General features: G+C 46.4%; 2 protein-coding genes across 3 annotated transcripts in view; both read left to right on the forward strand.

The window, feature by feature from the left end:
* Positions 1-3398, forward strand: part of MACF1 (microtubule actin crosslinking factor 1) — a 401373-nt gene extending 397975 nt beyond the window's left edge. For both annotated transcript variants that reach the window (XM_051987753.1, XM_051987752.1), the window contains 2 exons: positions 817-940; positions 1895-3398. In XM_051987753.1, the coding sequence (XP_051843713.1) occupies positions 817-940; positions 1895-2151 (381 nt within the window). In that variant the 3' untranslated portion in view covers positions 2152-3398. The remainder of the gene's footprint in view (positions 1-816; positions 941-1894) is intronic.
* Positions 3399-10503: 7105 nt separating this feature from the next.
* The window catches only part of LOC127555459 (bone morphogenetic protein 8B-like), a 42799-nt gene continuing 40836 nt past the window's right edge, over positions 10504-12466 (forward strand). Inside the window, exon 1 of the mRNA XM_051987755.1 lies at positions 10504-11955. Coding sequence (XP_051843715.1) covers positions 11523-11955 — 433 coding nt within the window. The 5' untranslated portion in view covers positions 10504-11522. The remainder of the gene's footprint in view (positions 11956-12466) is intronic.

Genomic DNA, 12466 nt, shown 5'->3' on the forward strand with positions numbered 1-12466 from the left:
CCCAGAAAAGTCCTGCTGGGTTATTTTTCTCTTCTGATAAAATGAACATCTTAAAAGTCTTGGAAAACATTTAAATAATTTGTTTTGAATAATGTGGGAGAACATGTTGCAGGAAGAATGGCATTTAAATCTAAATGCATATCCACCCTTCTTCAGTACAGTCTGGAATTTTTAAATGCAACTGAACATTTTCTAATTTCTTCCTTTCAAAGCTCAGTTATGTCCATCTTTTTTTTGGAGATGTTGAAGACAGGATAGGGGCAAATATTATCCTCATTTTGCACATAAAGGTGGTACACTACAGGAGTGAAACAGCAGATCTAGAGTCAGCCAGATACTTAGCAATAAAGCTAGCCCCCTGGTCTGCTGGCTTTCCACTCTCCTGCTTTCCTTGATCAAGTCTAACTGCAATCATATTAGGGCATTTTGGACTGAAAATTATCTTTCTGCTTTTTATCAAAGAAGTTTGACCTATAAGGTTTAAAATTTCTTCCCATTTCCCCTTCCCTTCATAACCCCTTCTCTTTTTAGTTAAACCACAGTATTCTTAATGTGGTTCTGAAAATCTGAGAAAACTTTCAACCGCTTGCTCCTGAATGTTTATGGAAACTGTAAAAATGATAGAAAATTCTGATTTGCTAAACTATCAAAATGTATATTTTTGAAGCAACAACCAAAAAATGTTTTCCTTAACTTTTAATTTGCTTTTTAAGGTAGTCCTATAATAAAAATTCTATGGCAGGGGCTAAAAAAAAATGCTTCTTCAAGTCACATCAGTATCAGTGAATTTAGTAACAATGTCTTTTTTCCCCAAAGGTGATGCCATCCACAGGTAGCAAGTTGAAACGTCCGGCTTTTCATTCAAGCCGGACTTCTCTTACTGGGGATGCCAGCAACAGTTCTTCTCCAGTCTCCACCAGTGCCAAAACCAATCGGGCTGGTAAGTTCACTGAACTCTAATGCTGCACTAATGATAAACCTTACTGCACTTACACAAGCTGGTCACCAGGGGTCAGAAAGAATTCATTGCTGACCTGTAATGGAACCCTTCCTGGATTGGTCGTCATGTTGATAATAAAACCACTCTCTGCCCTCAACAGCATCAGTTCAACCCAGATTGTATCCAGCTTGTCTCTCCTGATAGTTTCTTGTGATAACCCTGTCTCTCCCATTCACTGTGACAGTAGACTAGGAGAAAGAAAGGAATTTTTAGCTCCTTAAATTAAAAGACACCATTTACAAGTAAATTCTCCTATGTGGTCCTGTGTCATTGGGCACCAGGAATGGGGACACAAGAAATCTGTGCCCTGAAAGATGAACACGTGATAGTGAGCTCTTTCCAAGGCTATTCCCCAACTAGTGACGGCTAAGGGACCCATTTGAGTAGAAAGAGAATGCTGAACGAGGCTCCCAGCAGGAAGGGTCATGGTTGTGAGGACTGAGTGCTGGAGAGAGACAGGAAGGGCCTGAGTCAGGAAGGTCCCATCGCTGACACTTGGTAGTTGTGGACCCTGACCAAGTCACTTCTCCACTCTATGGTTCATTTTCCTCATTGATAAAAATGAGGGCATTTAAGACTTTGGTCCCTTCTAATTCCAAGTCTGTGATCCTGCGAAATCACCTTCACAAAACACAGGTCTTACCACGTTGACTTTCTTTCAGGTCCCAGCTAAAATCCTGCCTTCTACAGGATACCTTCTCCAGCCCTCATAATACTAGTGCTTTCCCTCTGTTTATTTCATGTTTATCGTGTAAATAGCTCATTGATAAGTATTTGTTGGCACATTGTCTCTCCCTTAGTCCATGAGCCCAATAAAAGCAGGAGCTGTCTTTTGCCGCATTTTGGCACATAAGTGCTTAATAAATGTTGATTGGTTTCATTCATAAATTTCAGATCCAAAAAAGACAACCAGTCGGCCCACAAGTCGTGCTGGAAGCCGGACAGGGAGTCGAGCAAGCAGTCGAAGAGGAAGTGATGCCTCCGACTTTGACCTTCTGGAGACCCAGTCGGCTTGTTCAGACACATCTGAGAGCAGCACAGCAGGGGGCCAAGGCAGTTCCAGGCGAGGGTTAACGAAGCCTTCCAAAATCCCCACCATGTCCAAGAAAACCGCCACAGCTTCCCCCAGGACTCCAGGCCCAAAGCGATAACGGCTCCCCCACCAAGCCTGCATCCGATTCTAAGCCTGCTCCGTATGCTGGGTGTATATTTATTCTGAATGGGAGAAGTTATATTGTTAAAAGTGTAAAAGAATAATTGTGTTATGAAGCTGCCTTATTTTTTTTTCTTTTTTGTAAGTTACTATTTTCATGTGAATATTTATGTAGATAAACTTTGCCTTCTGAGAAACCCCAGTACTGACTGGGGAGGGTCAGAAACTGAAATGTTTGAGAAACAAAAGTAAAAAAGGTCAAGATGTGAACATGTATTAAAAGAGGGGAAAAAAAGCCTATAAATAGGATTTCTGCGCGGTGCAGGGTTATGAACCTGCTTTATCTTTTAGGATTATTCCTAAATGCATCTTTATAAAATTGACTTGCTATCTCAGCAAGATAAATTATATTTAAAAAAAGAGAATCCTGCAGCGTGGAAGGGACTCTTTTTTTTTTTTCCTTTTGTAAATCACAGACACCTCAAGCAGCAAAAGCGTGAGGAGAGGGAGGGCACCTCCAGCTGGTTTTTTCCATCGTTTTTAACTTTGTGATTTTAGCTGAAGAAAAGGGGGAGTTCATTTGAATTAATAAGATTTGCACATGTTATAGTAAAAGTTCATTAAAGTGCTGTCTTTAAACTACCGTCTCAATCACTGAGTGTTTAAAAGTCACATGAACACTGTTAACAGGGCTCATCTTGAGGCTGCTGGAAAAGCAGACAGTCCTGTTGGGGAAAGCCCTGCTTGGGACAGGAGGATCAGAAAACTGCAGCTTGCTTGGTAATATCCTGGCCTGTTTGGGCAGAGAGCCATGGTCCTGATCCCAAAATCTTGGGTTTCAGATTTATTCACCTGCTTTTTTTTTCCCCCTTTTTTTTGCTATTTATTTAAATGGTCATTCAGCTTCTCCAGAACATATCTGGAAAGCTGACAACCTAACCCATTTGTCCTACAAGGAAATCTCACCAGCACACTCTCTATCGAGTCCTGTTTCACTTGTATCTTTACTTTTTGTTGTTTTTATTTTGTTTTCTAATGGTAATATCAACTGACTGAGCGACCATGAGGAGGATGGACGAGCCGTCCAAAGCTGCTGTGTGTTCCCTGCTGTTCTACAGCTCTGACCAACCATGGCACTGTCTGATGCTCCCACATGGTTCTATCTGAGACAGAAACAAAAATCTGTACCAATGAACTGTTTAAAAACAAGACACATTTTTGTATTAAAATTGCTTGCAGTCATAATGTTTTGGGGTGGTTTATTTTCTTGTTTCATTCCAAATCCTACTGTTCTATATTACATTTTAGTTAAAAGTTAAGACTGCATGTATTTAGAGGCATTACTTGGAGCAAAAGAGTGGAACGTTTATGTTAGGAGAAATGTCTGGAGCATACCTTTTTCTCCTATGCATTTTCCTTTCTACAAAGACAATGTCATCACTTCTGATGCCTCAGCATGATACAGAGTTGGCTCCCCAAGTGTTCTCGAAGACTAAGTTAATGATACAGCATCACTGGGGGCCTGGCAACCTAGGTCTGACTGACTTGAAGGCTAGTACTCTGAGACATGGTCCCAACTAGCAAAGCTCCAAGAGTCTCATCGCTAGAAGTTGGCCTTCTGGGGTGTAAATTGGTGGGATGGGGAGGAGGGGGGAGAAGGGGAAAATGGGGAGGAATGATAATATGCATCTGTGGAAGGAGAACAGTCAGAAAATCACATATGGCAATCAACTGTTAGAGGAGGAAGGCTAAGATCAAAGTGTCAACTCGGTGGCCTTGGAAGGGAAGCATCATCCTGGTGAAGTAAAACTGATAGTTTATAAAATTATTTCCCCATCACAGCATTTATAAGTGGATTGGGACCTCGGAGATCATCCAATCCAGGAATTCTAACCCTGGGGTCCATTGACATGTTTTTTTATATTTTGGTAACTTTTATTATCATTGATTTCCTTTAGCCCTTTGTATTTTATGTATTTAAAAACCTGGTTCTGAGGTGTCCTTGTGTTTCCTCAAACTGCCACCATGACACAAAAGTTTAGAACCCTTAATCCCAAACCGCTAATTTTACAGATGGAGAAACCAAGGCCTAGTGATAATGACTTTTGTGATAAGATGTGTGTGGCAAAGTTGTGATTTGAACCTAGACCATTTGACTCCCAATACATTGCTCTGTTGACTACAGTACAGCTACAATGTTTGAACACTTTTGCAGAACTTGGATCTAAGATACTGGCCCAGGTACATCTCAGCATGCTATTTAAATAATAGCAAATGCTATCTTTTAGCTTACTTCTCATGAAACTGAAGCCCAGACATTTAAAAAAAGGATCTTCACTGAAACCATTTTAGGCAAAACTAGCTTTAGTCCTTATAATGTTCCCCAGTTTGCCTTTGACAAGGATTTCTGAGTCCTATAGGATAATAACTGCTCAGGCTTTTATAGCACTTTAAGGATTCTAAAGCATTTTCCCCTCAAACACCCTTATGAAGTCAATATTATTACAATTTCCTTAATTTGCAATTAAGAAAATGGAGAGGGCTTACACAATTTAACAGCAATGCCAGGGTTTAAATCCAGACCTTTGAATTATAGTCCACCAAGTCCAGTATTAAGAAAAAGAGCTAGCGACACTCTGTACTCAGTTCTATCTTCTGAAATTGATTGCAATCTAGGATTCTGATGTTTTTTGTTTTTCATTTCCTTTCTTCAACTGTATGGCAGACCTAGAAAATGGCAGGCAGTATCTTTTCATTTTGCTCCTTAAAACTGTAGAATGTGGGTGCTTATGTTCAGCCTAAGACCCCAAACTCAGTGAGTTAACCCACCAGCTTTAAGTTCAGATCCTTTTCAGAATCTCTCCTGGCCTCCAAAATACCTCTTTTTAATAGCTTGTTGAAAAGCTTGAAACTAATTACTTTTGTGTTCTTAGGCCCTCTGTTTGCTTTTGACTTCACTTAGCCAGTCTCTTAACCATAAGGGAGTTCATGTTTCTGAGGGAGTTAGTCTGGCTTATCCAGAGGCTATATATGGGAAAGCAGCTCAAGGTTAGACCTTAAATACCACCCTAACCCCAAGCCTCACTGCACCATAGGGAGGTAGACAGCTGTTACTGAAAAGAATGTGGGTGTCATATCTGCTAGTGAAAAAACTTAGCCTTTACAGCCTTTACATTATTAAACAATTTCACCTTCCCAACAAAGTACAGACACCCCCATTTTATAGATGAAGAAAATGAGGTTTTAAAAAGTTATAGCTCATGACTGCACTGCTAGATTTTGGATGTCCATAATTTCCTCCATCCATACTCTAGTCTTTGTTATTCTGACCAAAAAGGATCTCCCAAACCCAGGATTGGTCCTTCTGTTCTCCAGAAGGCTTTGCTTATTTAGCTTCATTCCTTGAGGAGGTCAGCCTATCAGAAAACAGACAATTCCAACTGTTAGTTCCACTGGTTATCATCCAGTAAACACTATTTTAATGTCACAGTGTTCCCTCTTAAGCTATCAGCTGACAACTCATTTAAGCCCACACACAGGTTGGTAATAGAGAAATTTATGTAGTGCTTAGATGTTTCCATAGGATTTTATGCACAATCTCTTTTGATCCGCCCAACAGCCCTGTGCTGATAGCTAGTATCCCATTTTACAGATAAAGCTCTAAGAGATTCCGTTCCTTCCCCGAGAATGAATCTGGAGCAGCCTCTGACTGGTTATTCCCTGGGAGGTCCATACTCAAATAAGTGAGCTTACATTCAAAGCCAGGAGGGTCCCTGGTCTGCATTCTGAACTGCTAAGCCATCAGAAATGCCGATTCAGGTCAACCCATGGGGGAGAAAGCTGCAGCAGAATGGGGGAGGAGAATGGGAACAGAATTGGATGGGGTATTTGAAGCAGAAAAAAATGGAAGAGGGATCAGTCTTCGGAATTAGAGGAGTTCTGAAGGTAATGAGGTTCAACAGTGAGCAGAGTTTTGGCCCAAGAATTGAGATCCGAGTTCAAACCGAACCTTAGACTCAACTAGTTGGATGGCTCTGCACAAGTCACTGCTTCTGCTTGCCTCAACCATTTCCAAGATTGTTATAAAGGTCAAAAAATATTTGTCAAATATTTTCCAACCTTGAAGCACTATTTTCAGTTATTTTTTAAAGTTGTGTTTGGCTTTTCATGATCTCATTTAGGGTTTTCTTGACCAAGATACTTGCCATTTCCTTCTCCCTGTTCATTTTACAGATAAGGAAACCGAGGCAAACGGGATTAAGAAACTTACCCGGGGTCACACAGCTACTAAGTGTCTGAGGTCTGTCTGAACTCGGCTTCCCCAACTCAGGCTGGTTCTCTAACCATCGAGCCATCTAGCTGCCCCAAAATACAATATTAATGCCAACTACTGTCATTATTAACTTTCTGTCAGCTCTTTCTGATTTGGGGAATCTGATATCTGGGGGGGGGGAAGGGGGGAGAGGGTGTTGGTTTTGATTTTGGTTTTGCCCCTTTGCCATCCAGTTATCTCAGAAGCTCCTAGTGAAAAATTCCGTTGACACTACCATTGAAACTAAATTCACATCTTTGGAATAACACTGACCATTGATTATAAAGCCCTGAAGGCAAAGCTGGTTGTGGGGCTAAAACAGGTGATGATGAACTGAGCTGAATGGACCAGACTGATTCTGCCAGACTAGGCTGAGATTCCAAAGATCCTTTTATTTTTGGCTCCCTTCCCCTTCTCAGTTCCACCCCCAAAAAAAATCCCTTGGAAATCTAGTTGTAAGACCGCAAAAAGGCTCTGGGAATCTGTGCACCCAAACCTCCCTCCTGCCTTGCTTCATGAAAATGCACATCTTGTCATTTAAAAATACAACTCTTTCAGCTCTTGTCCAATCCCCTAAGAAACCTTTACAAAGATAAGTTAGGTTCTGCCCTGAGGTTCTTTACAATCTAATTGAGGAGACAAGACATTTGCATGAAGCAATTTGGAAATATAATTAAGTGCCTTGTGATGAGTGGGTTGTGTGAGGCAGTAGGTGGAGCAGGTGAAAGTTGATTGGAGGCTGAATCTGGAGCAGCCTCTGATTATTCCCTGGGAGGGCCACGGTGACGTTACTTTGGAAACCTTTTCTTTGAATTTTAAATAAGTTTTTGGTGCTCTAAGAAAATATAGGACCAAAGGGCATTGACTGAAGAAGATGTCATGCTCCCAGAAGGACCCAGAGTGTAGTTTTGAAGAGAGACAACTGGGAAGGAAGGGGTGGTGGAAAATGGGGAGTGAGAAAAAAGACAGACATGGACAAAGAAAGTGAGACAGAAGGATGCAGAGAAAGAAGAGACTGAGGAACAATGTAATTTAGCTTCAAATTATCTGCAAGAATGTGCTAGAGAGACACTAATGCATTGCAGAATTATGAATTGATCCAGCCATTCTGGAGAGCAATATGGAACAGTGATCAAAGGGCTATAAAATTATGTATGCCATTTGATCCAGCAGTCCATTACTGGGTCTGTATCCCAAATAGATCATAAAAAAGGGGAAAGGACACAAGTATGCACAAAAATATTTATAGCAGCTCTTTGTGTAGTGGCAAGGAATTGGAAATTGAGTGGATGCCCCTCAGTTGGGGGGGTGGCTGCATAAGTTATGCCATATGAATATAATGGAATTTTTTTTTAAAAAAAGGATGAACAGTTGATTTCAAAAAATCCTGGAAAGACTTACATGACTTGATGCTGTGTGAAGTGAACAGAACCAGAACATTGTGTACAATAACAGCAACGTGAAGCTCTTCTCAGCAATACAGTGATCCAAGGCAGGTCTAAGAAACTTGGGATGGAAAATGCCCTCCTCTATCAGATGGAGACTGAATGCTGATTGGAGCATACTATTTTCACCTTTTTTGTTTGCTCGCCTTTTTCTTTCTTGTGATTTTTCCTTTTCTAATTTTTCTTTCACGAAATAACAAATATGGAAACATGTTTTAAATGATTGTAGGATTGCTTGCTGTCTTGGAAGCAAGGAGGGGAGAGGAAGAAAGAAAAAAATTTTGAATTCAAAATCTTACAAAAATGAATGTCCAGGGGTGGCTAGATGGCTTAGTGGATAGAGCATGGCCCTGGAGGACCTGAGTTCAAATTCGGCCTCAGACACTTAACATTTAGGAGTTGTAAGATCCTGGAGAAGTCACTTAAGCCCAACGGCCTCGCCAAAAAAAAAAATGTTGAAAATTATCTTTACATGTAATTGGGTAAAAAATACTATTGAAAAGTGAGAGACAGTGGATAGAGCACCAGCACCAGTCAGGAGGACCTGAGTTCAAATGTGACCTCAGACATTTAAAGCTTCCTAGCTGTGTGACCCTGGGCAAGTCACTTACTCCAATTGCCTCAGGGAGAGAGAGACATAGACAGACCGACAGACACTGTGCTAGAAGCGAAGAATCAGGCCTTACCTACATGGCAGCGGAGAATTAATTCCAGGAAAAAAGATTTAGTCTTAGTATGAAGAAAAGTGGTGAAAAATATATCAGACAAATACAGGAGGGGAAATGGAATGTGCCGGCTATTTAGTAACGAGCCATAAACAGATATTGTACAAGATGTCATGTGTGAGCATCTAGAGGAAGCTCCCCGACCCCCGAGTGTTGATCGAACTGCCTGTGGAGGGTTTAAGAGGGGCTAGACTCCCTGCTGGAGAGGAAGAGACCTTAGACAGTTTAAGAAGCTGGGAGATATCATCCCAGCTTCTTAAACTGTGGCTCATCTCATAACTGAATGTGGGGGTCTATTTTATCTACCTATAGATGGGAGTCGCATAAAATTTCTCTAGTCAAAAGGGGTCGCGAATAGAAAAAGTTGAAGCCCTGATCTTGTGTAACCTCTTCAAGTTACTGGTGAATAAAGTGAAGCCCAGAGAGAGGAAAGCATTTGTCGGAAGTTTCCCAAGCCCCAGAGCCGAGCTCCTCAGATTCCAAACTGAGCGAATCTCGGGAGGAAGCGTCCACATCGGTGAGACCGCAGAGCCAGCCCCAAGGGGGTGTGAAAAATTCTCAGCAGTCAGGGACCGAAGAACAGGGACGATTAGGGCAGGGAGCTGCCCGTCAGTGGAAGTCTCCGAGCAGAGACTGAATGGAACGAAATTGCAGGTTGAACTGAATGCCCTCTGAGGTCTGAGCGGGATCCTGGTCCCTTAGCCCTGCTGAGCTTAGGAGATGGGTCGCACAGTGATCTTCACGTGCTATTTCCGGAGTCCTGGGGTACAAAGTACGCGGGGAGGCTTTTTCATCGGTGGAAGGGTTTTCATCCCGGCGGCTCTTCCCGGGAGCGGAAGCAAAGGAAAAGGGCCAGACGCGGCGGGCTCAGGGATGTCCAGGAGGGGGCAGAGGCGCCTGCGAAGCCCCCAGTCACGCTGGGAACGGCTGGCTACAGATGGCAACAGCTGGCATCCCAGCCCCGCCCCACGCCCCGCGCGTCCCGGGGGGCCTTGAGCTGGTCAGCGCGCCCTTTAACAATAAGCTTGTGTCCACTTTAAAACAGATTTGCTCTTTGGTCTTTTGTATACACCGACTGTGTAAGAAAAGGAAGGCGCTCCAGACGGCCCGAGGCGCGCTGGTCAGCGTGCCCCGCTGGCTCGGGCTCGGGTCCGCGCGGCGGAGCGGGGACGCCGCCTCCCTCCTGGCGCAGCCTCGGGTTTAACCCGGTCCCGGGCGGAGTCAGGCGCCGAGCCTCCGGGGGAGCGAGCGCCTAGTCAGTCTGGCCCCGCGGCCCGAGGCGGCTGCGCACGGCTGTCGGGACGCCCGCCTCGGCCTCTCGGCGCTCGGGCACCAGTCTGCGGGCGCAGCGCGGGACAGCACAGGGGACCCGCGAGCGCGCCCGCGCCGCCCCCCCTCCCCCCGCGCCCGGGGGCCCTCGTTCGGCTCCGCGAGCCCGAGGACGCCTGGTCCGGGTGGCCCGAGAGAGGGGAGGAGGGGCTGACCGGAGGGCGGGGACCGGGCTCAGCCAGAGGAGGCGGGGCTGCACCGACGGGACGGACTGACTGACGGCGCGCTAGACTGTCCCGGGCAGGTAGCGCGGCGCCGCCTGCTCTCGCTCCGCGCAGTCCTCCCGCCGCGCCACGCCCCCGCTTCGCCCTCGAGCTTCGAGCCCAGCCCGGGAGCCAGAGACAGACTTCGACGGAGGAGACGAGAGACTTGGAGCGCTGGCCCTGCCGCCCCGCGGGGCTCTGCGGGAGGCCCGGACTCGCGGGATACGCCCGGCCCCGCAGCCGCGCGGCTCGGCACAGAGCGTGGGGCGTCCAGCCGAGGACTCGGCGGCGGCCGCAGGCGCTGGGCGGGGGCAGCTTCGGGCTCTGTCCACTGTTTCTCTGCTGCTGGCGCTCTTATATTCTTCGGGTCTCCTCTTCTCTTTTTTTAATTTGACATCATCTGTCCCTTGTGCCTCCTTCTCTCTCTCTCTATCGCTGTCTGTCTGTCGCTCCCTCTTTCCCTCACCTCCTCTTTTCCCTCCTGCCTGTCTCTTGCCGTGCTCTCCCACCTGCCTCTCTCCCACCTTCTTGGGATTCTCTCCTCTCTCCTCCTTTCTTCCCTCGCTCTCCTTTTTCCCTCTTTCCCATTCCCCTTCTTTCTCCCTCCCTCCCTCCCTCCCTTTCTCCCACCCCCTCCCCTTTCTCCCTCCTTCCCATCCCTCCACCCCCTGTCTCTTCTCCCTCTCTCCCTCCCTCTCTCCCACTCCCTCCCCTTTCTCCCTCCTTCCCATCCCTCCACCCCCTGTCTCTTCTCCCTCCCTCCCACCCCCTCTCTTTTCTCCCTCCTTCCCATCCCTCCCTCCTCCAACTGTGGTTCCCGGGAGTATTTGGAAGAATCTCCGGGCTGAGGCTCAGTCCCCCTTCTGCGGTGCTCTCGATGACTTGTCCGGCCACTTAGAAAGCCGCCCACGGGGCCTCCAGGAAAGTGACAAAGAGGCTTTCCCCACCTTCAGAAGAACTCGAGGGAGGAAAACTGACTCCTCGCTCCTTTGGGTCTCCCAGGTTATTGGACAGAGGCTGAGTGTGACCCCCGGGCAACCTCCCTTGACCTCTTGGAGACTTTCCATTTTAATTTCATTTCACAGGCTTCAGGATTTCCTTTTTTTTTATTTCCCATAAGTCTTCACACTAAAGTTTATTTTTTAACAAAACATTTCAATTCCTAGTTTTTGATTTCAAAGCCCATCCGTGAATGGGCCGCTTGTGATCCATCCCTTTCACCCCCAGTTAAATCCCTCAGACTCTGCCCTTGCCTAGCTCTACTGAAACAGAAAGGAGGCAAAGGGAAGGGAAAAGTGGAGCAAGGGGCAGAGCAGCCACGTCTGGCAGCAGGAGAGGGGCAGACCAGCAGGACCATGAGGCTCTTCTCCAGGGGGCCCCTGGGTGGAACGGCCCTATCCTGGCTCCTGGGATTGCTCCTGTGTGAGCTGGGCAGCAGCAGCTTCCACGGGAATTACCTCCACACCTCCAGCTTCCTCCAGAGGAGACTCAGTGGCTGGGAGAAGCGGGAAATGCAACGGGAGATCCTGTCCATCTTGGGGTTGCCAGGCCGGCCCCGGCCCCGGCCTCCCCCAGGGGCCAAGCTGCCATCTTCGGCCCCACTCTTCATGTTGGATCTGTACCATGCCATGGCCAGTGAAGAGGAAGACGGGAGAGGCAGTGGTGATACAGATGTAGCCTGGGGCCGTGGGGTCTCCAGGCCTGTGCTGACCAGTCTGAGCACCCAGGGCCCTCCTCTGGAACGAGTCATCAGCCATGCTGACATGGTCATGAGCTTCGTAAATATGGGTGAGTGCGAGACCCCAGGGGGACAGAGAGGAGCAGCCCAGGGGGGAGGGACCCCACAAGAGGCAAAGGCTTAGGAAGAGGCAGCACAGAGGAGCCAGAGTTCAGAAGGCCTTTAGATCCCACCTGTATGGTCTTGAAAGAGTAACTTCCCTTATTTGCAACAGTTTCCCCCTCTGTGAAATTGTGGGGGGAGGAGAGGGGTGTTAAAATAGATAGTTTCTATATCCTATAAACCTTGGACCCTTCTCGGGCAAGAAGAAAGGGTTCCACAAGGCGCCATGGATCTTGTTCTACTATCAGATACAAATCCCTCAGAGTAAGAAGGAAAGGAAGAGGAGGGCCTCGCTGCTAACCTGGCCCAGGTCCCCAGATCCCCAAATCCCACAGCTTTATAGAACAAGGTGTGGTGGATTTCCAGGGCGCTCTCTCAAATTCAGTTTGTTGGGCTTTTCCCCTCAACAATTCAAGTTCATTAGTTTCAAAAAAGTAACTGGTAGTGCAGTGGATAGAG

This window comes from Antechinus flavipes, chromosome 3 (assembly GCF_016432865.1).
Source record: "Antechinus flavipes isolate AdamAnt ecotype Samford, QLD, Australia chromosome 3, AdamAnt_v2, whole genome shotgun sequence".
NCBI lineage: Eukaryota > Metazoa > Chordata > Mammalia > Dasyuromorphia > Dasyuridae > Antechinus > Antechinus flavipes.